The sequence below is a fragment of the Pimephales promelas genome, chromosome 23, assembly GCF_988280905.1.
Source record: "Pimephales promelas chromosome 23, fPimPro1.hap1.1, whole genome shotgun sequence".
NCBI lineage: Eukaryota > Metazoa > Chordata > Actinopteri > Cypriniformes > Leuciscidae > Pimephales > Pimephales promelas.
Genome location: NC_142791.1, coordinates 26,547,625 through 26,574,396, shown reverse-complemented (window position 1 = coordinate 26,574,396; position 26,772 = coordinate 26,547,625). Strand labels below are relative to the sequence as shown.

General features: G+C 36.7%; 1 protein-coding gene across 4 annotated transcripts in view; it reads right to left on the bottom strand.

Annotated features, from left to right (window-relative positions):
- The window catches only part of ttc28 (tetratricopeptide repeat domain 28), a 352,746-nt gene that overhangs the window by 66,454 nt on the left and 259,520 nt on the right, over positions 1–26,772 (bottom strand). For all 4 annotated transcript variants that reach the window (XM_039676346.2, XM_039676347.2, XM_039676348.2 and 1 more), the window contains one exon: positions 7,764–8,271. In XM_039676346.2, the coding sequence (XP_039532280.2) occupies positions 7,764–8,271 (508 nt within the window). The remainder of the gene's footprint in view (positions 1–7,763; positions 8,272–26,772) is intronic.

The window sequence follows — 26,772 nt, the reverse complement described above, 5'->3', positions numbered from 1 at the left end:
AGCGCTGCTAATTCAGTTGCTAATCTCAATAAACATTTACTTGATATTTTATATAATATATAATTATTAAAGGATTAGTTCACTTTTGAAAAAACTTTTGCTGATAATTTACTCACCCCCATGTCATCCAAGATGTCCATGTCTTTCTTTCCTCAGTCGAAAAGAAATTTAGGTTTTTGATGAAAACATTCCAGGATTTTTCTCCATATAATGGACTTCAATGGGAACCAAACGGTTCAAGGTCCAAAAGATGGTATTAATAACAGTTTCAGATGCAGCTTCAAATGTCTTGGACAAATGCTAGCCTTGCTATATTCTGTGAGGCGCGTTTGTAACGTCACGTTATACGTAATTACGTTCAAAAGGTCACGGGCGACGTAGCCGGAAGTACAGAATCAAAATCGTCCGACATCGTTGTTTTACCTTTTAATTCCCTTTTTTGTATACGGTGTTTGAGTTAGTTTGCACGTTCAACCTATGCGTTCAACTTGTAAACACTGACTCTGTACTTTCGGCTACGTCGCCCGTGACCTTTTGAACGTAATTACGTAATACGTGACGTTGCAAACGCGCCTCACAGAATAGAGCAAGGCTAGCATTTGTCCTTAGAAAAGTTACATTTTTGGAATAAGCTTTGAAATAACCGATCGTTTCGCATGATAAGACCCTTATTCATCGTCTGCTGTCGTTTAAAGACATTTGAAGCTGCATCTGAAACTGTTGTTAACTGTCTTTTGGACCTTAAACCATCCGGTTCCCATTGAAGTCCATTATATGGAGAAAAATCCTGGAATGTTTTCATCAAAAACCTAAATTTCTTTTCGACTGAGGAAAGAAAGACATGGGGGTGAGTAAATTACCAGCAAAAGTTTTTTCAAAAGTGAAAAGCATCATGTCATCCAAGATGTCCATGTCTTTCTTTCTTCAGTCGAAAAGAAATTAAGGTTTTTGTTGAAAACATTCCAGGATTTTCTCCATATAATGGACTTCAATGGGGACCAAACGGTTCAAGGTCCAAATGAGACTTTCAGTGCAGCTTTAAAGGGCTTTAAACGACACCAGACGGTGAATAAGGGTCTTATCAAGCGAAATGATCGCTCAATTAATAAATAAATAACAAAGTTTAAGTTTTATATAAGTTTTTAAGTTTAAGTTTCACAAATGCTCGCCATGCTCTGTTCTGTGATGCGCGTTTGTGACTCTCCTGTTCATAATGAACAAATCTTTTTCCGAGCTAATTTGTTCATTTTGTTCGTTGAATGAACCAAATGACTCTGAAAAAGATTTGTTCATTTTGATAAACGAGTTTGAACAGGAGAGTCACGAATGCTCATCATAGAACAGAGCAAGGCGAGCATTTGAGCTTATAAAACTTAAACTTTGTTATTTATTTATTAAATGAGCAATCGTTTCGCTTGATAAGACCCTTATTCATAGTCTGGAATCGTTTAAAGCCCTTTCAACAGTTTGCAGTTTGCACTGAAAGTGTCATTTGGACCTTGAACCGTTTGGTCCCCATTGAAGTCCATTATATGGAGAAAAATGCTGGAATGTTTTCATCAAAAACCTTCATTTCCTTTCGACTGAAGAAAGAAAGACATGGACATCTTGGATGACATGGGGGTGAGTAAATTATCAGCAAAAGTTTTTTTTTAAAAGTGAACTACTCCTTTAACTAATGTTAAATAAAACCTGATTCTAACCCCGACTAAAGGTGCATTCACCGATTCACGCCATATAATATAATATGCATATAATAACGAGAATTCAACTCGAAAATCTCCAACTTGTACCACCTGACCTCGCAGATTCAGTGTTGCCATAGAAAGGCACGATTCCCAGTCTGAAGGCTTCCAACGTCATCTCCAGATTTAATACTTGTGATATGGTGTGACCGCAGCATATATGAACAAAACATGCGTAGTCTTCAAGCAGTGTGGGGTGTTCAACAGTAGATAATGATTTACTTTCCTTGATGAGAAGCTCTTCAGTACATTAGAGAGGAGCATTAGTCCTAAAGCACCTCCATGAGTCTTTAAATGACTCGGAATATTAATCTAAGGAAAAGTAAATGAGATGAACCGGCTAATATTCTGCCTGCAGCTGCGAGAGTGCAAAATGAATATCAACAATGTGTAATGTTCTAAAACAAGAGTCATGGGAGAAAATCTCACACACAAACGAGTGCACACACACACACACATATATTGTACATACAAAAACACACACAATTGCACGCACACAATGAATCATATTCACTCACACACAAACACACCCGCTAACCTTACTGAAACACACTGCTAACAGGTTTTCTTAATTTTACAGTGAAATATTACAAATAATTTCTTATTTTGTATGATAATAACAAAACAAAAATTATTTTATAGTTATATTGATATATAATCAGAAAAAATTGAGCCAAATTGTACAGCTCTACCAACAAGAACAGCGAACCTGGTGTTTGTTGTTGTTTGTTTGTTTATTTAATTGCATTTTAAATCACTGTCTAATTTTTTATGAGAAAAATGTATTTGATTTCCCCCCCTAATCATTCATCTGAAACACACAGACATTTCACTAACACACAACACAACCCAGACACTGAAACAGACCACTTTAACCTCACAAACTTTAATCCACACACACATGGCCTCCAGTTACCGTCCACTCAGCACTATCACAAAAGGGATCAAATTCACGTTGCTCAGGGCTTAAATATCGCAACAACCACCAAACTCAAAACCAGTTTTAATAAAATATGAGTTGAGAGCATTAAAGCGATACTCCACGCATCATCCCACCTGAGCGGGAACGGGCTTGGAGAAACACAACTCTGATTCAATCCACACTAGACCTTATGATGCTATTACACATCCTCACCTAGAAGTAACAACAGCGCTAGTCAATGCTAAAATGCTAAATCTTTAGGAATCTATAGATGTCATCAACTTTATTTCCATACTCTTGGTCCATTCAGAAGGCACATGCAACATAGCCCAAATAAAAGGGGTACATAAAGAGATAAAAAGATGCAAAAAGATAAAAAGTGAATAAGGCATTTCTATAAAAGACACTTATACCAGCCTTTCCATAGTGAACATTGGTATCTTACTAGCAGCATCACAATGCTGTTCTGGGTACAGCCAAGTTCTGAATATGCATTGCAAAACTTGTTTGTGCATATTACAAAAATCACCAAAATTATGCATGACTGCTCACTTTTTTGGAGATTATTTTCTCCAAAAATTCAGAACATTTGTAAAAAAATGACTTATTAGAAACACAATGTGAACATCATAAAAAACACATGATTGTGCACTTAATTCTGTTATGAGAAAATGAAACAGTATATGTAAAATGATATAAATGCTAGGTTATTTGAACCCAATTTTGGGTAAAATATGGACAAACCCAGGCATTGGTTTACATTTTTAAATGACATTTTTTACCCAATGGCTGGGTTTGTCCATATTTTACCCAAAATTGGGTTAAAACAACCCAGCATTTTTTAGAGTGTACTATTACATCTATCACAAAATATTAAAGTATAATATTTTGCTATACTATTAAATATTACATTATATATTGCATATTAAATATCAAAATATTACTAAATGTATTCATTCAAAATACTTGAACGATGTTTCTCTTTGGCTTCAGTTTGGCTAATAATTACCATTAAAAATCAATGTCTCTATGGAGAAAATGAATGGGATTTTTTTTTTCTCCCAGAGCATTTACGTGACTTTTAGGTATGTTATAGATATGGACATCAGTAGCTAATAAAACATGTTTGTTGAGCCCGATCAGTATACAAGTAAAGCTTTAATAAACACGCCTGCTTTGGTCTTTAAACAACAGTTGGCTTTCTCAGACTTAACCTCTGACAGCGAGATCAATTCGTGGACTTCCAGGTATCTCAGCGGCGTGAGATTGTTCATTTTATAAGTGCTACTATTCCAGCTATTAATAACTCTGATCGATCAAGCCGAGCCGCTGCTGTCCTGCGACGGGATGCTCCGTCGTTTTCAGAAGCTTAGCATGAGTCTGCAGAAGATGCATTATTCATCTGTGCAACCTCGCCGATATCATTAGGTCTGAACAATAAACCTGTTCGCAGAGTAACAACCTCAGAGACGCTGGGAGTAATCTAGTAATATTTATATCTCCGGTTTGAATGAGCTCACCCGATCGCACAAGCTTCCAATACAAATTTATCACAGCCGTACGCAAAAGCGGAAAGAAATTGATTTCATTTTTTTCTTCCATGAGAGCTTCACAGGCCATAAATATCACCCTATGGACTTCCTTGTGCTACTATGGAAATTCATCAACACTTCAAGAGCGCAAAAATAGAACAAATGTTGTTTCACTAACACTACAGCTCATACAGATCTTAAACACATAACCACAGTTATTAAACTCAAATCATGCAGCTTATGGAGAAGACCTGTATTATAACTCTCCTAAGCAGTGTTTGCCTTGCAGACAGTGTTGTTATTGTGAACTAAAACCAAAATTATGCAAATTTGTTTTCGGTAATTGAACTAAAATCAAACAAATATTATATGGAAAACTTAAACTATAGAAAAGCAACTGCAGCAATAAGAAATGAAAGACATTTTAAGATTATTTTAGGCAGAACAGCTGAAAAATATGAATATAATCACCAGTAATATGATTCGAATGCTTATGACTTTTGCCCATTAGGTTGCGATGTTAGCACATTAATGTGGTGTGAACACCATGAGGTCACAATGACACGTCCAAACCAAAGTTTGGTGTCAATATCCAAAAGTTTTGGAGAGTTACAGCATCAGAACCAGCTTGGCATCTAAACAAAAAGCTTTTAATAACTCTTTTGCCGGCATAGTCTAAAGATGAGCCATTTTGGGTTAAAATCGGACCAACGGTCTAGGAGAAATTCAAAATGGCGGACAAATATGTCATAACTAGTACCATTGTTCTAGTAATCTATGAAGACCAGTTTCATTAAAATAGCTTAAATGAATCAAACGCTATTAGCATTTTGTTTTTAAATGACATTATTATTATTATTTACCAAAAGGTGGCGCTATCTCAAAACTTTTTGAGAAGCTTCAAGGCATGGTGCAGAGGACACATACCAAGTTTTGTAATGATATGCAAATGCATTCATCAAATACAGCATTTTACGACTAAATTCAAGATGGCCGACATGGGAAAATTGGGTATCGTTTGACACGGTATGCTGCGCTGAATCTAAAGAGAATAGTCTTTTTTCTTTCTGACAAGTATGTGGCACTGAACCGAAACTCTGCAAATATGCTCAGGTCATGCCTGTGATGACATGTACCAAAATTTTTCTCAATACGCTAAAGAGTTACAGAGATATGCGTTGACTCGCTTCCATTTTGACATGCTTTTTGTCAAATCCAATGGTGCGTTATTGGAAAACGGTTGGGTCTATCAAAAAGCTTTTAATAACTTTTTGCCAGCACAGTCTGAAGATGATCTGTGCCAATTTTCAGGAAAATCGGACAGTTTGAAATTCTGAAAGTCAGACTGTCCTCTATTTGTGTGCCAAACTTCATCATTTAACCATAAGCAGTTCTATGGGCTGCTATAGAAGAAGACAATATTAAGAAAAACACAAATGGATACAATACACCGTCTAATAACATTGCTGACTGATGATGAAATGGGCTAAATAAACCATGCATCATGCTTAAGAGTTTTGCACTCGCATTTTAAATGTACAAATCCAGCACAAAAGACATGATCTGACTCCTAAAATGTTCACCATCGTGTGCACTCAACCGTAATCCTGATATTAACAGTCCTGTGGCAACATTTTTCTTTTGGGAGTTCATCTATTTATTTATCTGAGAGCACGGAGCGTTTCGGATCAGACTGATGGAGGGAGGGAACGTGAGATTGGGGCAATAAAAGTCAGAGTGAGAGATTAGACAGGCTTTGAAACACTCGGTTTGGACGGCTTGGATTTATCAGCCGTGCGTCTGGCACACCGAAGGTTTAGACCCCTGCAGGAGCGAAGAGTCGTCGAGCCACTAAACTGGAAATAGAACCATAAATATTCATCCCCGCTGTTGTTCTTAATAACTAGACAAATGTAATGCGCAAAATCAATCATGACTGTATATTTCAAGCTAATAACATTATGTATTGGCCTTAATTTATTTTCCTGGGTAGGCTTTGCATTTTCATTTCTACCAGCTTTGTTTAATTGAAGGAACAGTTCACCTAAAAATGTGAATTTGTCATTTATTCAGCAAAAACAGCTTAAATTCGCTCCTCTATGGAACATTTCCTGCTGTTTACACATTAAACCTGGTTTTCTGATGCTCTTAGCTAGTTTAAGCTGGTGTCTCAGCTTGGGCTGCTGATCTTCAGCTGTTTCGTTTTTCCAAAAGTAGTGATGCACCAAAATCCCATGGGAGAAGTACCAATTAAACGTCGCCGTGCTCAACACCTGCTTTTTTGCTCTCTGACTAGATAAGTGGCCTTTTTGCAAGACATTTATATACATATATATATATGAAGAGTTCAGATGCAAAAGCCTATAAGTGCCTTTTGAAATTTTCTTCTAGAATGATCATTTTTATCAAGCTTGTATATTTAAGTTCAGTGATTCCACTTAAATGGCAATGAAGATTACCTATTAATTGTTATTTAAGTGAAATTACTGAACTTAAATATACAAGTTTGATAAAAATCATCATTAAAGAAGAAAATTTCAAATGGCATTTAGAGGCTTTTGCATCTGAACTCTTCATATATATAAACATCAGGACTGTTTGTCACCGCTGTGAAATTAAACCACTATTAAAACAGTTCAATACAACCTAATAGCCCTTTATTACACGTTAAAAACAAGCAAGCTAGTCTGACTTTTACACAAATTTTGTGCAAGGTTGGAAAACGCCACCACAAGGAATAAAAATGCCCCCAAACATTCGATAGGAATTGCTCTTGTATGAATGAATTATTGTATTTTGTGTTTACAACGGGATATAGCTAAACAACATCACATGATCATGAGTGCTATTTTCTCGAATATTAGCAAGATTGATTGTGAATTATGAATCAACTGTTCAAGTTGATTATATGATTTGACATGAGTTTTTGCAAGGGATTCACGATATATCGACCACCATACCGGTATCGGCCGATACATGTTCATTTTTTAATGTTATCGTCCTGAGAAGAAAATTTGGGCGATGTATTAAAGCCGATAAATAATGTATTATTTCCTTCAGCTAAAACACTTAGGCTCTGTTCGCCATGATGATTTTAAATTGCATAAAAAAATTATATAAAAATTTGGATTTAGATTTATCGGCAAATGTATCGGTTATCGGTTGTCAACTATAAAGTATTATTATCGGCAAATGTATCGGTTATCGGTTTTCAACTATAAAGTATTATTATCGGCAAATGTATCGGTTATCGGTTTTCAACTATAAAGTATTATTATCGGCAAATGTATCGGTAATCGTTTTTCAACTATTAAGTATTATCGGTTATCGGTATCAGCCAAAATATCGATGCATTTCTAGTTTTTGCTCAATTTTGCCAACAAAAACTTGCCAATGACTTGGGAAATAGCTGAAATAACTGAGTAAGAAATAGAAAAAGCTAATAAAAATGGCAAAAGCATAAACAACGAACTATTTAGAAATACTGAAATCTACTAAAATGACAGGTAAACTGAGCTAAAGTGGTTATTTGTGGTGTTGTGAAGCGTGTTCCCCAGCGCTCACCCAGATTGGACGAAGCCCTGCCCTCGGCGGCGCGGTCCTTCAGGCCTTCAGCGATGCCGAGCTGCTGCTCGTGGTACTTCTTGGCTCGCTCCAGGTCCTGCATGCACCGGGCAGCGTGTCCCAGGCCTGCGTACGCCCTCATCTCGATGCTCTTCTCCTCCAGCTCCTGAGCGAGCTCCAGCACGTGTGTGTGGTAGGACATGGCCTTGTCGAAGTTACGCCGGTAGTGGTAAGCGCTGCCCAGGTTGCTGTAGGCGCGCGCCTCCTCGCGCTTGTTTCCGAGGCTCTTGGCGATGCTCAGGTGCTGTTCGTGGCACTGCACGGCGTTCTCGAAGTCACCCATGGCGATGTACACGGCTCCCATGTTGCCCAGCTCACGGGCCTCGGACAGCTGGTCCTTGGACTGTTTGGCCAGCAGGACACACTGCTTGTGGCTCGCAAGGGCGTTGGGATAGTCGCCGATGGCCGTGTAGACGTGACCCAAACTGCTGAGGGCTGAAGACGCCGCCTGTGGAGGAAGAGAGAGATGCAATGCTCAAATCTGATTGGATGAGCCACGTCTGAAGCGTCAAAAACGTTTCCTCACAACACTTCATCCCAGGTTTGAAGGTCAAAAAACATTTCTTTCATGACTTATCGTGAAGGTATAGGCATTTGTCAAGATTCATAAACTACTTTTAAAGTACTTTTTAAAACTCAACAGTGTGAATCATTCAATTTTCATTAAATGGGAAAAGAGCAGCATGAGCTCTTGGTGAAAAAAACTTGGTGATTGAAATAAAGGTGAAATAAAATCAATATTAGATGATAAAATGAAACAAAAGAACATAAGAAATGTTAGCAAATAACTGAATTATATTAAACTAAGTTGAAGTACTAAAATACAATTAAATAAATATAAAAAAACAAATAAAAATGACAAAAGCAGAATTAAACAACCAACAAAACAGAATAAAAAAAAAGTTATAGAAATATTTTAAGTATTCAAAAAATAACAAAAACATGTAATATAATGACTAAAACGTAAATTAAAAAATAAAACCGAAATACAAAAACTAATAAAAATTAGAAAAAAATAAGAAGAATAAAAAATGAACAGAAGCTATAAACATAACTACCAAAACAAACTGAAACAAAAAAGCTAAATAGAAATATCTAAAACTAATAAAAATAACACAAGCAATCTACAAAACTACTAAAACTAAGTAAAATGACAAAAGCACATTATAAAATGACCAAAAAATATATAAAATCTAATTCCAATATTAATAAAATATAATATTATATAAATAATAGTAAAATAACACTGAGGTTATTTGTGTTATGAGGGTGAGATGATTTCATTATTGAGGTATAATTGTGGTATAATTACTAATACACATGTCTCAGTGTTTTATGTTATATTTAACAGCGATTAGATAAGTAAACACAGCTCTTATCCTCGAAACATATGGCAGAGTTGTGTGATATCACTGCATCCCATTACAGAGACACAGAGAAGAGCGTGCGCTGCAGAAAGCGCTCTGCCATGTAATGTGTTGTCTGTCGAGAACAAAACCCGTGAAGCCTCTCAAGTTGAAATCTTAGCAGAGACGCTGATCTCTCGCAAAATCCCCCAAAAATATGCCGAGGCCTTGTGGAAATCTCCTTGCGGCAGGAGCGTGTTCAGCTGGGACTCGAGAGACAAAGGCCATCTCACAGAATTACACGCTCGAAGGGAAGCACATTAGCCACAAACAACTCTCTTCAGCAGAATCAACGTCGTCTTAAAGCAACAGTCCTCTCTACGGTCATCTTACAGACGTAAGTACCAACAACTCATAGTTTTCAGTCACATGACTGGTGAGGAGACCTGGAGAGCGAAACATCCACAGGACGCAGCAGAGGCCTGTCTATGGAAGCTTGTTTCCGCCACTGAATAAAAAAATATATAAATAATTGCGACTTTTTATCTCACAATTGAGATAAGTCGCATTTCTGAGAAATAAAGTCGCAATTGCAAGATATGAAGTCGCAATTCTGAAAAATAAAGTCGTAATTGCGAGATATAAAGTCGCAATTGTGAGAAATAAAGTCGCAATTTGTGAGATATAAAGTCGCAATTCTGAGATATAAAGTCGCAATTGCAAGATAAAAAGTCGCAATTCTGAGATATAAAGTCGCAATTCTGAAAAATAAAGTCGTAATTGCGAGATAAAGTCGCAATTCTGAGAAATAAAGTCGCAATTTGCGAGATATAAAGTCGCAATTGCAAGATAAAAAGTTGCAATTCTGAGAAATAAAGTCGCAAATAAAGTCGCAATTGCGAGATATAAAGTTGCAATTCTGAGAAATAAAGTCGCAAATAAAGTCGCAATTGTGAGATATAAAGTTGCAATTCTGAAAAATAAAGTCGCAATTGGGAGATACAAAGTCGCAATTCTGAGAAATAAAGTCGCAATTGGGAGATACAAAGTCGCAATTCTGAGAAATAAAGTCGCAATTGTGAGATATAAAGTTGCAATTCTGAGAAATAAAGTCGCAATTGGGAGATATAAAGTCACAATTCTGAAAAATAAAGTCGCAATTGTGAGATATAAAGTTGCAATTCTGAGAAATAAAGTCGCAAATAAAGTCGCAATTGTGAGATATAAAGTTGCAATTCTGAAAAATAAAGTCGCAATTGGGAGATACAAAGTCGCAATTTTGAGAAATAAAGTCGCAATTGTGAGATATAAAGTTGCAATTCTGAAAAATAAAGTCGCAATTGGGAGATACAAAGTCGCAATTTTGAGAAATAAAGTCGCAATTGTGAGATATAAAGTTACAATTCTGAGAAATAAAGTCGCAAATAAAGTCGCAATTATGAGATATAAAGTTGCAATTCTGAAAAATAAAGTCGCAATTGCAAGATATAAAGTCGCAATTCTGAGAAATAAAGTCGCAATTGCGAGATATAAAGTCGCAATTCTGAGAAATAGTCGCAATTACAAGATTGCGCAATTAAGAAAAAAAAGAATTGAGACTTTATCTCTCAATTCTGACTTTTTTTCTCAAAATTGTGAGTTTACATCTCTCAATTCTGATTTTATAACACATAATTGCAAGTTTATATCTCAAGATTCTGACATCTTTTCTCAGAATTGTGATATATAAACTCGCAATTGCGAGTTATCAGGCCAATTCTAAGGAAAAAAAAGAGATTTTTTTTCAGAATAGCACACAATTGCGACTTTATATCATGCATTCCTAACTTTATAACATGGAATTGCGACTATATCAATCAATTCTGACTTTATAACACACAATTGCGACTTTATATCATGCATTCCTAACTTTATAACATGGAATTGCGACTATATCAATCAATTCTGACTTTATAACACACAATTGCGACTTTATATCTCCCAATTCTGACTTTATACAGTATTTCGCAATTGCGACTTTATTTCTCGCAATTTTGACTTTACAACAAACAATTGCGACTTTATATCAACACAAAATTGCGACTTTATATCAATCAATTCTGACTTTATATCTCACAATTCTGACTTTATATCACGCAATTCTGACTTTATAACACGCACCTGCTGCAGTATTTCAATCACTAAAAACAGCAAGATATTCTAAAGCGCTCACCAGTAAAAACACTTAATCTACTAAAACAATGGTATTAAAAGATCAGTCTCATAAACACCTCATTGATGATGCATATATACAGGCTAACAGATGAGCCCAGAATAAGAATGTTAAAGGTTTCTGGTAACACTTTATTTTTTTTCAGTGTCCTTACATGTACATACCATTACTGTAAATTACGCCTAATTACATACAGCTAACCCTCAACCAAATCCTAATCCTACCCTAATCCTATAGTAAGTACATGTTGTTAATTATTATTACTCAGTACTTTAATGTATAATTACATTGTAACAATGACACCTTAAAACAAAGTGTAACTTTGAGGGTTTCCGTTGGAAAAATACTTCACAAAATCTGTGTGTTGCGTTTTGGTTAATCTGCTTTCCTATAGGCCTAGTATGCATCATTAAAAAGGTCTATATTGAATTTGGTCTTTTAGTATCACAGTCTTTACAATTTTATGAATTACATTCTGGTGAAAGATTACAAAGTAAAAAAACTTAATGTGCAACAACAAATCGATGAAGGTTAGACCTGTTGAAACTACAGGGACGATAGGGAGAGCTTATCTCACACCAGAGGAAGCTTCACAGAATAACACACACACACACACACACGAGAGATACCTAGACAAAACCAATTTTTACGAAATGATTGCGGTTTAAAATGTTTGTCTTTTGGTAAAATTCATCACATGCATTCTTCGCAGAGATGCAATCCACCAAAAGTGTGTCTATGTTTTGAATAGCATCCTAACATGCCATTATTACTATTTCTACAGCATATGGGCATATGCACAATTTATGTATGCATGGAATGACCTGCAATATACAAACACAGAATACTATGCACAATTCTTTAGCCAACAATGCAAAGTTAAGGGTTGGAAAGATTTTTAAAATGTTTTTGAAAGAAGCCTTTTCTGCTCACCAAGGCTGCATCAATTTGAGCAAAAAATACAGTAAAAACAGTAATATTGTGAAATATTTTTGCAATTTAAAATAACCGTTTTCTATGTGAATAGACGTTAAAGTGTAATTTATTCCTGTGATCAAAGCAGAGTTTTCAGCACCATTACTCCAGTCTTCAGTGTCACATGATCCTATGATGCTCAAAAAAACCTTTCTGATTATTATTTCAGATAAAACAATTCACTCTAACTAAAAAATAGACTATTTTAGCCAACTGTACAGTTTCAAGATGATTGGATTATTGTGTCATTAGCCAAGCAACACCATAACTACAAACTCTGTCCATTGCGGTCAGCATGCGGCCTATGTAGACGACACACAGCAAGGCAGCTCACTCGGTCCTATATTACACAATCGCTTGACAAACAACAAAACTCTGGCCTTGACGCTACATCAATCAAACTATAAACAGTGATTAAAACACAACCACATGTTCGGCGCAGATTTAGGGAGCAACGGGGACGACGAGATCCTGATGGAACAGAAGGTAAAGCGCTTGATTTCGGGGCACGCGGACGAAAGACGAACCTGGAGGGGCTGGATGTCTCCGACTCTCCGTTTCCCAGCGCCGCCTGGAACCAATTACCTCCAGACATAAAAACTTCCAGCAGTTTGCCTGAGTTTAAAGGCTCCGGGACATGTTACACGGTGAGGCAATTACCCTCCATCAGGAGAGAGGTCTTCTTATGTTCAGAGATATGCTATCGGGTGCCCTGTTTGAAGCTTCATTTCGGGTCATTCCTGGCATTAAAGATGAGGAAACTCCTTTTTTCAGGAATCGGTTAAACACAGTGATTCAATACACATACAGAAGTACTGAATCTCAGTACTTAAGTAAAAGTACAAATAAACAGATAAATATTTACTTCAGTAAAAGTAGAAGTAGCACAATGACAACCATACTTAAGTAAAAAGTACCTGATTTGAAATGTACTTTAAGTATTAAAAGTAAAAGTACTTGCATAACAATTTATTCTCTTAATGTCTATTTTTTTGTAATGATTAATAAAACATTTAATTCTAACTCGTTCCACCTAATACTCCTATAATGATGTTCAATAACGATGGAAAAAAAATAGTTGTCACCATTTCTGAAACAAGCTTGCAATTAGGCAATATGCACATCATGCTTATCCTTACTATATATTAAAGGAGAACTCCGGCGAACAATGAACCTTTGGTCTAATAAAACATCGGTACCTAGTCAATCGTTATCTGAGATTTGTTTTCTTGATAATCGAATGTAAAGAGTTTTATCTCTAAAAACTGTTTAGCGTATAATGCTAGTAATGGGGGCATATAATAAGTAAAAAGAAATCGCTAGTTTATACCACTAACAAGGCTCAAAATAGCCCCACACTAACACAGTAACATAATGAGGGTCCATACATGCAAAACGAAGCATTGAGAACTTTGTAAGTGTACAGACCGTTTAATAAGAAGATACTTTATGAAGACAGTTCACTTCGTGTATACGGGCAGGAGCCATCTTAAAAAATAGTCTCGATAAGTCGATCCCCGAGCGCCGTTCATACAGTTCAGAAGTTCGCTGAACTTCATACAGCTCAGATCACTCAGCACGACGTTCGTGGTTTGACTTATCGAGACTATTTTTTAAGATGGCTCCTGTCTGTATACACGAAGTGAACTGTCTTCATAAAGTATCTTCTTATTAAACGGTCTGTACACTTACAAAGTTCTCAATGCTTTGTTTTGCATGTATGGACCCTCATTATGTTACTGTGTTAGTGTGGGGCTATTTTGAGCCTTGTTAGTGGTATAAACTAGCGATTTCTTTTTACTTAGTCAATGCCCCCATTACTAGCATTATACGCTAAACAGTTTTTAGAGATAAAACTCTTTACATTCGATTATCATGAAAACAAATCTCAGAGAACGGTTGACTACGTACCGATGTTTTATTAGACCAAAGGTTCATTGTTCGCCGGAGTTCTCCTTTAATAACTATGTTTTGACAGTAAACGCGATTCATTTATAGTGTAATTCTGAACCTCTTGGCTTGCCATAGGCTAATCCTAACCAAATGTATAGGCATATTGCACACGGTGCGTTTCCTATGCACATAAAAACTAATTTTCGCGTTTAAATTGCACGATAAACACACTGCGTGCGAGACGCATTTAGTGTGACCGGGTTGATGTATCTATGGCAACCAAACGTCACTGGTGAGACAAACGTGCAACGGACGGACGGTCAGATTACGTTTTGGTAGGGCAAAAACTGATCAGAAAATGTAACGAAAAAGTAACAGAAGTTGTAGAAATGTAGTGGAGTAGAAAGTAGAATAATTGCTGCAAAATGTAACGAAGTAAAAGTAAAAAGTATTCACTATTTATTCTACTTAAGTAAAGTAAAGATACGTGAAAAATGTACTTAAGTAAAGTAACAAATTATTTGTACTTCGTTACATTCCACCAAGCGGGTTTGTCACAATCAACCACTAATGTCCTATATTGTGAATCAGCGATGACTAGTTTAAACTCACACCTCGCTGGACATTAATCACCTGACCACTAACTCCTGTCTCTTTTCTCTCTGATTTTAATTCATTATTGTACAATTATGCCTTGCACCGCTATTGTTGTGTGTCCTACAAATCAGCCATTCATCTCCGGCTTTGCTCACAGTTTCAGATCCGTGGAACGGTTTCCTTGGAAACCCCACTGGATTTCTGTTAGGGCTGTTCACTGGGAGAGCCAATTTTCGATAAAGAGGGATTTTGCACCCTCCTCTCGCTGATTTTCCCAAGTCAGCGGCTTGTGTGTGTGTGTGTGCGCTGGCGCTGCACGGATTCACATCTCGACATGGAGAATGACAGGAGAAAACCGCACTCGCTTTAATTCTTTAACCTGCTCTCTCTCTCTCTCCAGCTCCTGCCACGACGCTCTCTAAGGTGAACAAGTTGACGTAAACCTTTGTTCTTTGTTCAGAGAGTGAGGTCATGAGAAAGTGGTGGACATCTTAACTTCAATATAAAGCGTCTGCGGGACGTCTTTGAACTGACGATGATCTCAAAACTACCGAGAGAGAGTTTGATGAACTGACATCACTGCAACTCTCGTCAAACGTAACCACATTCAGACGAGGAAAGTATAGTACACTGCAAACACACACTCATATCCAAACATCCTTAAGACACATTGACTTGAGAAGCATAGTGACTCTGGGTTTTCTGGAAAAAAATTAACACAATTAAATGAGTTTATGCTTAAAACAAGAAAAATTAATCTTGCTTTCCTTCTGAATTAAGTTTTTAACACAATTTTGACATATTTATCAGAAAACAAGAGTCATTTTGCCTCTCAAGTATGGTAACGTTCAAATATTTGTGAAAGTGAGACAAAAACACTGAGGAAGAAAATCTTTTTTTTTTTTGCAGTGTAAGTGTGGAAACAAATCCAAAAACAAATAAAATCACAAATGTATTTAACATATTAATGGCCAAATTTACTTCCAGCTTGTGTCTTAAAGGGATAGTTCACTTTGAAATTAATTTTTGGTATGTTTTATCTTACCTCAAGGCCATCCAAGATGTAGGTGTCTTTGTTTCCGCAGTATTTTCAATTTTGATATTTTTAGGTCAAACCGTTCTTGTCTGTCAGTCATATAATGGAGGTCTATGGTCACCACCTCAAAGAGCATGCACAGAGAAGTCCAAATTAAACATGATTTAATGACTCGTGAATGTAAGTACACATTGATGGCCTAAGACACGAAACGAGCGGTTTGTGTGAGAAAAATGTCTTGTAACCACAACCGGAAAGCGCCCGCTCCCTCAGATCACATAGATCACATGGACGTGGCTGTGGTTACAAGAGGTAAAACGATATAAATACTGTTCGTTTTCTCACACAAACCGCTCGTTTCGTGTCTTAGGCCATCAATGTGTACTTACATTTACGAGTCATTAAATCATGTTTAATTTGGACTTCTCTGTGCATGCTCTTTGAGGTGGTGACCATAGACCTCCACTATATGACTGACAGACAAGAACGGTTTGACCTAAAAATATCAAAATTGAAAATACTGCGGAAACAAAGACACCCACATCTTGGATGCCCTAGAGGTAAGCTAATACATACCAAAAATTAATTTCAAAGTGAACTATCCCTTTAACTCATTTAGAGCTTGACAAACACAAAATAAATCGCTTTTATATCTCAACTGTTTCTTCTACACAGAAATTAGATTAAACAGAGGTGCTTTTGAAGGTTTGAGGAAAAATACTCCAGAAATATCAATGATCTCAAACTTTACTTATTTAAAAAAAAAAAAAAACATTAATCTGTGTTAATTTGACAGCTCTACTCTTACTGTATGTCAACTGCAGACTCGAATGTGTGTCTTTGAATTCATCCAAAGGTAGTTTAGTGGAAACGTCTGACACTAAACTGAAGAACTGCAGCTTTGAACGAGCAACCTCTGAGCGGTGAAACTGTCCTCCGGGAACATTTACACACACACACACACTTTACAGGTCCTCATGAGAAGAGGTGACAGAAGAAATCGATGTTCGGCTGCCCATTTCACGTCGAGCGTCCGGGAGAGATGGTGTGCACTACTGTCTCCATATACAATAATACGATATATTGTGATAATGAACATGCATGGTATTTTTTTCTTATCATGGACACTTCAAAATACCACGAATAATTCCTTATCATGAATTATTTGAATTTTTAGAATTTACATTTTTGAATTTACCCCAGTAAACAAACAGAAACATTTCATCACTTAAAACTCATCTTTGATCACCAAAATGACAAAAACCACGATGAGAAACAAATCGTCATGCCTTAAAACAGCTTGAATGTAACTCGACACCCTCGCCTCATTTAGTATACGTGGTTCTATGAATATGCAAATGAGCCCCGCCTCCACTCACTCAGAGATCCACTGGTTGACGATCACTGATTGGTTACAAGGTCGTTTGTGACGTCAGAAACACCAGCGATTTCAAAGCGTGTTTTTGAGACTGTATTTGGTTCACTGCAGTTTTAAGGAGGAAATGGCAATTACCTCCTAAACGACTTAGCCAAATATGACTTCGCTCTATATAATAAGCACTGCCCCTCAAAAGCCGCCACAATGCGAGTATCGCCGGGAAAGCTCGCTCTTGACGGAGACGCGAGTAAGGAACCGTGTGGAAAGTGCACTTTTTCTGACACGTTTGTTCACTATATACGATTATATACATATGAAGAGTTCAGATGCAAAAGCCTCTAAATGCCATTTGAAATTTTCTTCTTTAATGATGATTTTTATCAAACTTGTATATTTAAGTTCAGTAATTTCACTTAAATAACAATTAATAGGTAATTATCATTGCCATTTAAGTGAAATTACTGAACTTAAATATACAAGCTTGATAAAAATGACCATTCTAGAAGAAAATTTAAAATGGCACTTAGAGGCTTTTGCATCTGAACTCTTCATATATACAACACTATATACAATTTTCAACACTAGACAAGCTATAACCCTGGTTATGGGCGTTCTGTTGCCGACAGTCTCTGCCTGCGGTTTACCAATAACAACTGACTGGGTCATTTGACCAATCGCCGCAGATTTACGTCACTCAAAGGAGGTGTTTGGGAAAATGAATCGTCGAACGAATCATTTGGGAGTCGTTGAGCAAATCGGGTAAAAATAAATGCATATTATAAGACAAATAAAGTGTTTTTTTATCCTTGCATGCACGTTAAACTACTAAAACAAAAATAGGAACATTTCAAATGCTATAATAGGGGCTCTCTAAAGTCCACATGTGATAAAAATCAAGCTTTAATGTTGTTTATGGTGTTTTTAATATACTTTAAGACCATGTGTAAATTCATGAGTCGACAGCATTGCTGAGTATTTTTCAATGAATGTGTGGTGAATATCAAAAACAAAACTAAGTGTGCATGCTACAGAAAACATAACAGCAAACATTATTAATATTACTCACAGATTGTAATTCGGAGGAGGACGAATCTGATCCATATACACTGGACACTGAGCCCTCCTTCAGGAACAACCGGCTTGCGAATCCACATATGAATTCATTTAAGTTTTGGAATTTTGAATGATTCGTCATTAAAATGATGAGAACACAAGGTTCGGGCGTTGCAGATATGAACTCTGACCACTGATTCTTCACATGCTCGTCCCTGGACAATGGAAACAAGTGGCTGAACTGTCTTTGCAATGTAAACACAGCGTCTTCTCGACATGATGCGATTCAGCTGATGTATTTTAATGTGTTCTAGATGTCGTCACTTCAAGTCTGCGCGCTCAGTTGTTGGGAGCGGCCAATGACCTCTCTACGTCACGACGTAAAAGCTAATGACTCGTTTCCAAAACAATTCATTTCATAGACTCTGAGTCGACTCTCACTTTTGAAAGACAATAACTTTATACAGTATACGGTGTACTTTCAGATTTAAATCTTTGCAGGATGTTTTCATTCCCTTAGAGCTAAAAATCCATGATAGGGGCTCTTTAAATGTTTCAAATATTCTCTATAGTTGCATCACAGCACCAATACTTACTTCTTTTACACAACATTTTTACATGTGAATCTAAAACATGCCCTAGAATAGACGTAGACTGAAAATGTTCTGATTCTTCATTCAATAAGCGAGAACAATCAAAGAGCGAGAACAAACCCGATAAACATGCGTGAGAACCTTTTCTGCGTGAATGAGACTCGTTGTCTACACGATTCTTTCTGTGCGATTTCAGAAAAGTGACTCATTGTTTCTCGCCTCTTTCATCTAGACTCGACTCATCTGTGTTTCCTGTAGGTTTCTGCAGCTGGACCGTCTCCTTGGTTTTTTTTCATTCACAAACACACACACACATGGACGTGGTCCTCTGGTCAACAGGATTGTTGAATAAATATACTGTCTCCCCGGCGGAGCGCTGCTATCCACAACCGACTGGCAGCCTGTGTGTTTTTCTTGGGAGAGCATGAATCACCATCTACATGTTACACACACGCACACACATTCTTGTCCAGCTATGTTAGTGAGGACATTCATTCTCTAGCTCCCAACCCAAACCCTACACATCACAACACCCAGCCTGAGCTGAACCCTGACCCTTCACCTGACCCCTGGAACAGGCCTACTGTATGAATGGCTCAGAGAGAGACGTCTCCTCACTTTAGCTGCACAATTAATCGAATTTGTATTTGCGATTACAATTCTGGATGCCACAATTATGTAATCGTTCAAAGGCACAATTATAAAAAGTCCACTTACATTGTTCTGTGTGATTAAAATGTGTTTTTTTACAGCTTTTTCCCCATTGTTTTAATTTTAGTTAGTGTAACATTATATTCATAATTAGCATTAAAGCAACACTATCTAACATTGTTTACCTGAAATAATGTTTCCAAAATCTCATCAGTGGTTCATCAAGTCGTAACAGGGTGAAAGGCACTTCTGCCGTCGCCTGACGGGGTCTGTGTCGCTTTTAGGCGCGTTTGCAACGGCACGTAATACGTAATTACGTTCAAAAGGTCACGGGCGACGTAGCCGGAAGTACAGAATCAAAATCGTCCGACATCGTTGTTTTTCCTTTAAATTCCTTTTTTTGTAAACGGTGTTTGAGTTAGTTTGCACGTTCAACCAATGCGTTCAACTTGAAAACACTCTGACTCTGTACTTTCGGCTACGTCGCCCGTGACCTTTTGAACGTAATTACGTAATACGTGACGTTGCAAACGCGCCTCACAGAATGGAGAAAGGCTAGCATTTTGCCTTAGAAAAGTTACATTTTTGGAATAAGTTTTGAAATAAGCGATCGTTTCGCATGATAAGACCCTTATTCATCGTCTGGTGTCGTTTAAAGACATTTGAAGCTGCATCTGAAACTGTTATTAACTGTCTTTTGGACCTTGAACCATCCGGTTCCCATTGAAGTCCATTATATGGAGAAAAATCCTGGAATGTTTTCATCAAAAACCTAAATTTCTTTTCGACTGAAGAAAGAAAGACATGGACATCTTGGATGACATGGGGGTGAGTAAATTATCGGCAAAAGTTTTTTCAAAAGTGAACTAATCCTTTAACTTATGAGTAGCTTGTAGCTTGTCAAACTACAGTTTCAGATTAGCTTCCCCAACACTGCTCACACCTATACATTTACACACTTCTGGAGTTACTAGATTGTTCATTACGGCACTATTTTGGTCTGTATCTCCATAAAAAAAATAATAATAAAAAAGAGAGAACATATGAAGAGTTCAGATGCAAAAGCCTCTAAATGTAATTTGAAATTTTCTTCTTTAATGATCATTTTTATCAAGCTTGTATATTTAAGTTCAGTGATTTCACTTAAATGGCAATGATGATGACCTATTAATTGTTATTTAAGTGAAATCACTGAACTTAAATATACAAGTTTGATAAAAATCATCATTAAAGAAGAAAATTTCAAATGGCATTTAGAGGCTTTTGCATCTGAACTCTTCATATACAGACACACGGCTCAAAACATCACTGACACACACCAGCTGCTTCCAATAACGGGACTCCTCATTGGTCGGATGATTAATTGGGAGGTTAATGCCATTGATTGGGAGCCTATCAGGAGCGTCTGGGGAAATCCATCGCACGAGGAAGACGGAGACACGAGGAGTAAGAATGTCCGAATTAACCCGACAAATGAAGACGAATCCAAGAGGAATGACTGGACAAACTGGCATGCTTTCCGACTAATTAATGACTCACTTTAGCAAATGAATTAATCACACGTCTATTCATCATATTGTGGGGAATTATTAACCGTTTGGGCTGGAGAAAGCTTTTCCACAAGCTCTAAATTAGAGCCCGGTTCAATACGGACTTTAGGCGGATCAATAGAACATCTCCAAGCGTAATCCATACAGGGAAAGCTTCACAAGGCGCATGTTTTGGGCAGAGAGAGGGGAGATGAGCTCATTAATAAGCAGTGTGTGAGAGAGATGGAGACAAAGACCTGCTCTAAATGATCATTTATGAAGACGTGAGCTCATACAACACAGTCCTGCATGTTTGCAACGACAGCACTACTGCTATTATTATTATTAATAACTCACACGACTGACATGCACGGTTCCTCTAATCATGTGTGATGTTGAGGAGAGTTTGCGGATATACTTATATTATATAAAATGATATTAGATATTATATAATATATCATTTATTATATAATTTTATTATAATATCTTTTATATAATAAAATGCACATCAAAATGTAAACACTCATATTTTAGCATATATCAACAGTGTAAAAAAATATTGTTTAACTTATAAAAATTAAGTAACCTGGTTGCCTTAAAATTTTAAGTTGATTGAACTGGAAAAAGTGAGTTAGTACAATGAAGGAGATTGATTTAATCATCAGAAACTCAAAATAATAAGTTATCTCAACTAAATAAGTTGATTTGACAAAAGAAAAAAAAAATACTCAAGTGTTACCAAAGACATTTTCTAAAAGTATACTAAAGTTCACCAACGTTTGCACAAATCATGACTAGATCATGTAGTAACACTTGAGTAATTACTAGTTAGTTCCAATGATCTTCACTTTATAATACGGATCCAAATAATTAGTCATTCCCACAGAAGTAACTAGTAACACTTTTATCTGTGAGCTATTACTTACTAATTCGTTAATAAGAGTTTCTTTTAGTTAATAGTAGTTACTAGATTGCTAATAAACTTTTATTAAAAAAATAGTAGTTATTGATTACTTAAAGGGTTAGTTCACCCAAAAATGAAAATTCTGTCAGTATTTACTCACCCTCATGTTGTTCCAACCCCGTAAGACCTTCGTTCATCTTCGGGACACAAATTAAGATATATTAAGATATTAAGATCGCTCCTGCATACAGTCCATAGGCTTCTTGAGCGACTGGCTCTTGCTGTCCCCGAAAAGTCATTAAAGACATCGTTAAAATAGTCCAAGTGACTACAGGGGCTCAATCTTACGTTTATCAAACGACGAGAACACTTTTGTGCGCAAAAAAACAACAAAAATAACGACTTTATGTCAACTATTCACTTCCTTCTCCATGAGCCTGTAGTCAGTTAACGTAGTGTGATTGCGTAAAGCTACGTCACACGTAGGCTCACTATTGGCCGACGCTGGTCATGCGTGTGTGATGCGTGTGACGTACAATAACAGAAGCTTACGCTATTAAACTAGTAACCTGACTCGCGCAGAGGGAGAAATAAACCAATAGTTGAAATAAAGTCGTTATTTTTGTTGTTTTTTTGCGCACAAAAGTGTTCTCGTCGTTTGATAAACTTAAGATCGAGCCCCTGTAGTCACTTGGACTATTTTAACGATGTCTTTAATGACTTTTCGGGGACAGCAAGAGCCAGTCCCTCATTTTTGGGTGAACTCTTTAATAGTGAACTACCACTTTCGTCTGTGCGCTATTACTTAAAAGTTCGTTAATCAGAGTTTCTTGTTAGTTAATAATAGTTACTAGATTGTTAATATTGTGTTACTCATTAGTTCTTGTGTAGTTATTCATTAACGAAGGAACCGTATTCTAAAGCGTTACCGTAAAATGCTACAGTATATTATAATAAAGACATCATGTTTTCTTATGATGCTGAAAGTAGCTAACGCTGGGTTTGCAGGAGGTGTTTCAGAGATCCTTCAACAGAAATGGATGTTGTCATGCTGGGAACCATTCGCTGACGCCGCTCGACTCCTGAGGGACTCGCAACGCTCACATCTGAATTTACCTCCAGCAAATCATCCTGACAATGATGTAAATAAAACATCTCGAGCGCTATCAGAGAGAGATGACAAACAAGAAAGCCAAGGTGAAGGAGGAATGTGACAGGGAGAGAGGGATGCGATAACGGATGAAAAGGAATGAAAAGCCAGAATCGGCGGAGATGAGAGAGCCCCGGAGGCGGCAGGTTTAAGATGAAGAGATGAATAATTGAAACGGCTTTATTAGCATGTTCTTTAGTCATTTCTCTCCCATGCTGCGCGCATTTCCCAAGGGAAAACGCTCACCGGAAAACATCCGCCACTCATCGGAGAGGTTTCCGACAGGCCTCTTCGCCCACCCGACTCAACCTGATGATTCAAACGTCAACACAAGAGAGCGTCTTTGTTGCGTTGTTGTCAATAACTCGCCTCAAAGCCCTGGCGTATTCGCCTGCTAATTACACCGCAGCCTTGACGAGGAACTTAACTGGTGAAAGGAACGGAGAAAAGGCCCGTTACGGTGTGATCCGCACCTCTGGGCCGGCTTTCGTCGAGTACGTCTTCATTTTGAGTTTGAGTTTTGAGGTCGCTGGTGGGTTTCTCACGCTCGGCTGTCCATCACACGTGTTCCTGTGACGGTTGGCTTCAGTCAGGCCTGACAGCGGGTCGATAGGCATACAACGCCCCGGGCTGTGCGAGACGCTCACACACACACACACACACACCACACCGGACGCACAGATTCCCAGAATAATACTAAACACACACACACACATTACAGCATTTTCTTCTTCAACTGCAGATGCTGAGCCGAGCAGAAGAGAGGAAAAACAGGTCATCTCTCACTTTAAATTCACAAGGGGGAAAATTTTAAAGATATAAATACTTTATATTGACATTGTTTATATATATGTACTGTATATATTAGGGCTGTGCAAAAATAAATTGCGATTAATCGCATCCAAAATAAAAGTCTGTGTTTACATAATATATTTTTGTGTGCTGTATATAATTATTTCGTATATATAAATACACACACATGCATGTATATATTTAAGAAAATGTGTTATTCATATATAAAATATTTATATTTATATAATTTAGATTATTTATTTATATATATACAGAATTTAATCGCAAATAATTCTTAAATATATACTGTACATGCATCCATAGGTATTTATATATACAAAATAATTATATACAGCACACACAAATATATTATGTAAACACAGACTTTTATTTTGGATGCGATTAATCGCGATTAATTTTTGCACAGCCCTAGTATATATTATTGACTTGTTTATTTGTAATAGTATATTGATATTTGTCCCAGTCTAAAATAAGTACAGTACACTCTAAAAAATGCTGGGTTGTTTTAACCCAATTTTGGGTCAAATATGGACAAACCCGAAATGTTGGGTTAAAAATGTAATGTAAAAATTTAACCCAACGGCTGGGTTAGTCCATATTTGACCCATAGTTGGGTTAAAACAACCCAGCATTTTTTAGAGTGTATATACATTCTAAACAATGCTGGGTTGTTTTAACCCAAATTTGGGTTAAATATGGACAAACCCATTTTATGTCATTTTAACATTTAACCCAATGGCTGAGTTTGTCCATATTTGACCCAACGAATATTTTATTTCACATTTTTAAGAGTGTATATACTGCATGTATGTACAGTATGTATGCATGCATGTATGTATATATACACACACACACACACACACACACACACACATATTTATATACATACAGTATAGAGCCCGATCGATAAAGGATTTTGAAGGCCAATACCGATACTAATATTTATTGGTTTTTAAATCCGATATATCGGCCGATATTTTTTTTTTTTCAGAAACGCGCAACACAATATTAACAGATTTCCCTAACATTAGTTATTTGTAGTTTTAACTAAAATAATATGATAATGCATTTTCATATTATTTAAAATAATATGATAATGCAAAGAAACTTGTTTCTTTTATTGTCACAACAGAACAGACTGATGATAGTGGCATTAGCTAGCTTTAGTCTATAATGAGCCATAATTTAGCAATGGATTATCTCATACTACAAATTGTAAAACATACATTTTCAATATAACAGGCCAAAGAGAGATGATACGTCTCATTCGCGCTATTAAAGAAATACTTCAGTCACATTGTCAAAAGTTAAAAGGACAGTCAGTCAACTACACTGTAACGACGTAACGTAACTATTACTAGCTAATTCCGCTTCACTCTCGGCTTATTTAACAGCAGAAAAACTGGACATGATAGTCACAAATTTTGTCATGCTTATTTGAGTTAAGAGAACTGATGGGGATGTTCTTTTAATTGTTACATATGTCTCGTGACCAACTCAACAAGTGTTGCCAACAGGACCGGTGTAGAGTGCCCTCTGGTGGACAAACTATACAACTCCAACACTCGTGACATGGTTCAAGCGTGTTTCGTCCGTTTTTATTTTATTTTTTAAATATTCATTTATCGGCCATTATAACTGCCGATACCGATGGAATATGCCTAATATCGGCCGATAATATCGGTCTGGCTCTAATACAGTACAGCATATATATAGAGTAAAATGTAACATTTTATTAGAAAAATTTATACACACACAAAAATGCTGGGTTGTTTCAACCTAAATTTGGGTCAAATATGGATAAACCCAAATGTTGGGTTAAAAATGTCATTTTAAATTTTAACCCAACGTTCACTATCATCTGTAATTTTTCTAATTACATTTTTAACCCAACATTTGGGTTTGTCCATATTTTACCCAAATTTGGGTTGAAACAACTCTCTAAAAAATGCTGGGTTGTTTTAAACCATTTTTAGGTAAAATATGGACAAACTCGAACATTGGGTTAAAATTTTAATTAAAAAATTAACCCAGTGGCTGGGTTCGTCCACATTTGACCCAAAGTTGAGTTGAAACAACTTTGTTGTAGTATACACTGCTACTAATTACAACCACTACTATTATTATTATTATTCATATACAGTAAAAATAACCTTGTTTTCAACCTTGAAATATGCTTCACAACTTTTATCAAACCGAGGGAATAAAACTAATTTTAAAGAATAAGACTCATTTTAATGGCTAAACCATCTGGTTTATTTAGAGAATTCCTCGCAGGAGAGAAGATCCTCCGGAGCCAGAGATCATTAAAATGCTTGTAAAGATATCAAAGGAGATGTCAGGTCAGACTGAGGCGTGTGAAACGAATCAGGATTCTGGCATCTCGTATAACAAGCTACAACCATATTAAGAGCCAAATTAGCAAAAACCTTCAGAATACAGGGATATCTGCTTCAAAGGTTGTGACTTCTAACTATATATAACTAAAATAATAAATAACACTGTAAAAGAAAAAAGACTTTACTGAGACGGCAGCTAGATTAGCATATGAGCTGTCAACCTTGAGGTACAGTTGCAGGAAAACAGGTCACATCTAATTAGCTGCTAGCCATGTGTTTCATTAGCAAGTCATTAACCCCTCACCAGGTACAGCACACGATGTGTTAGCCACACACACTCTCAAAAAAATACACACACAAAAACCTAGTGAACATAAAGTTTGACATTAGTATGTTGCTAAGATACTCCACTAGCTTACACTGGAAGCTTAGCATTGCTAGCCGCTAATTTGTTAGCTTGCTAAATGACTAAACAACAAT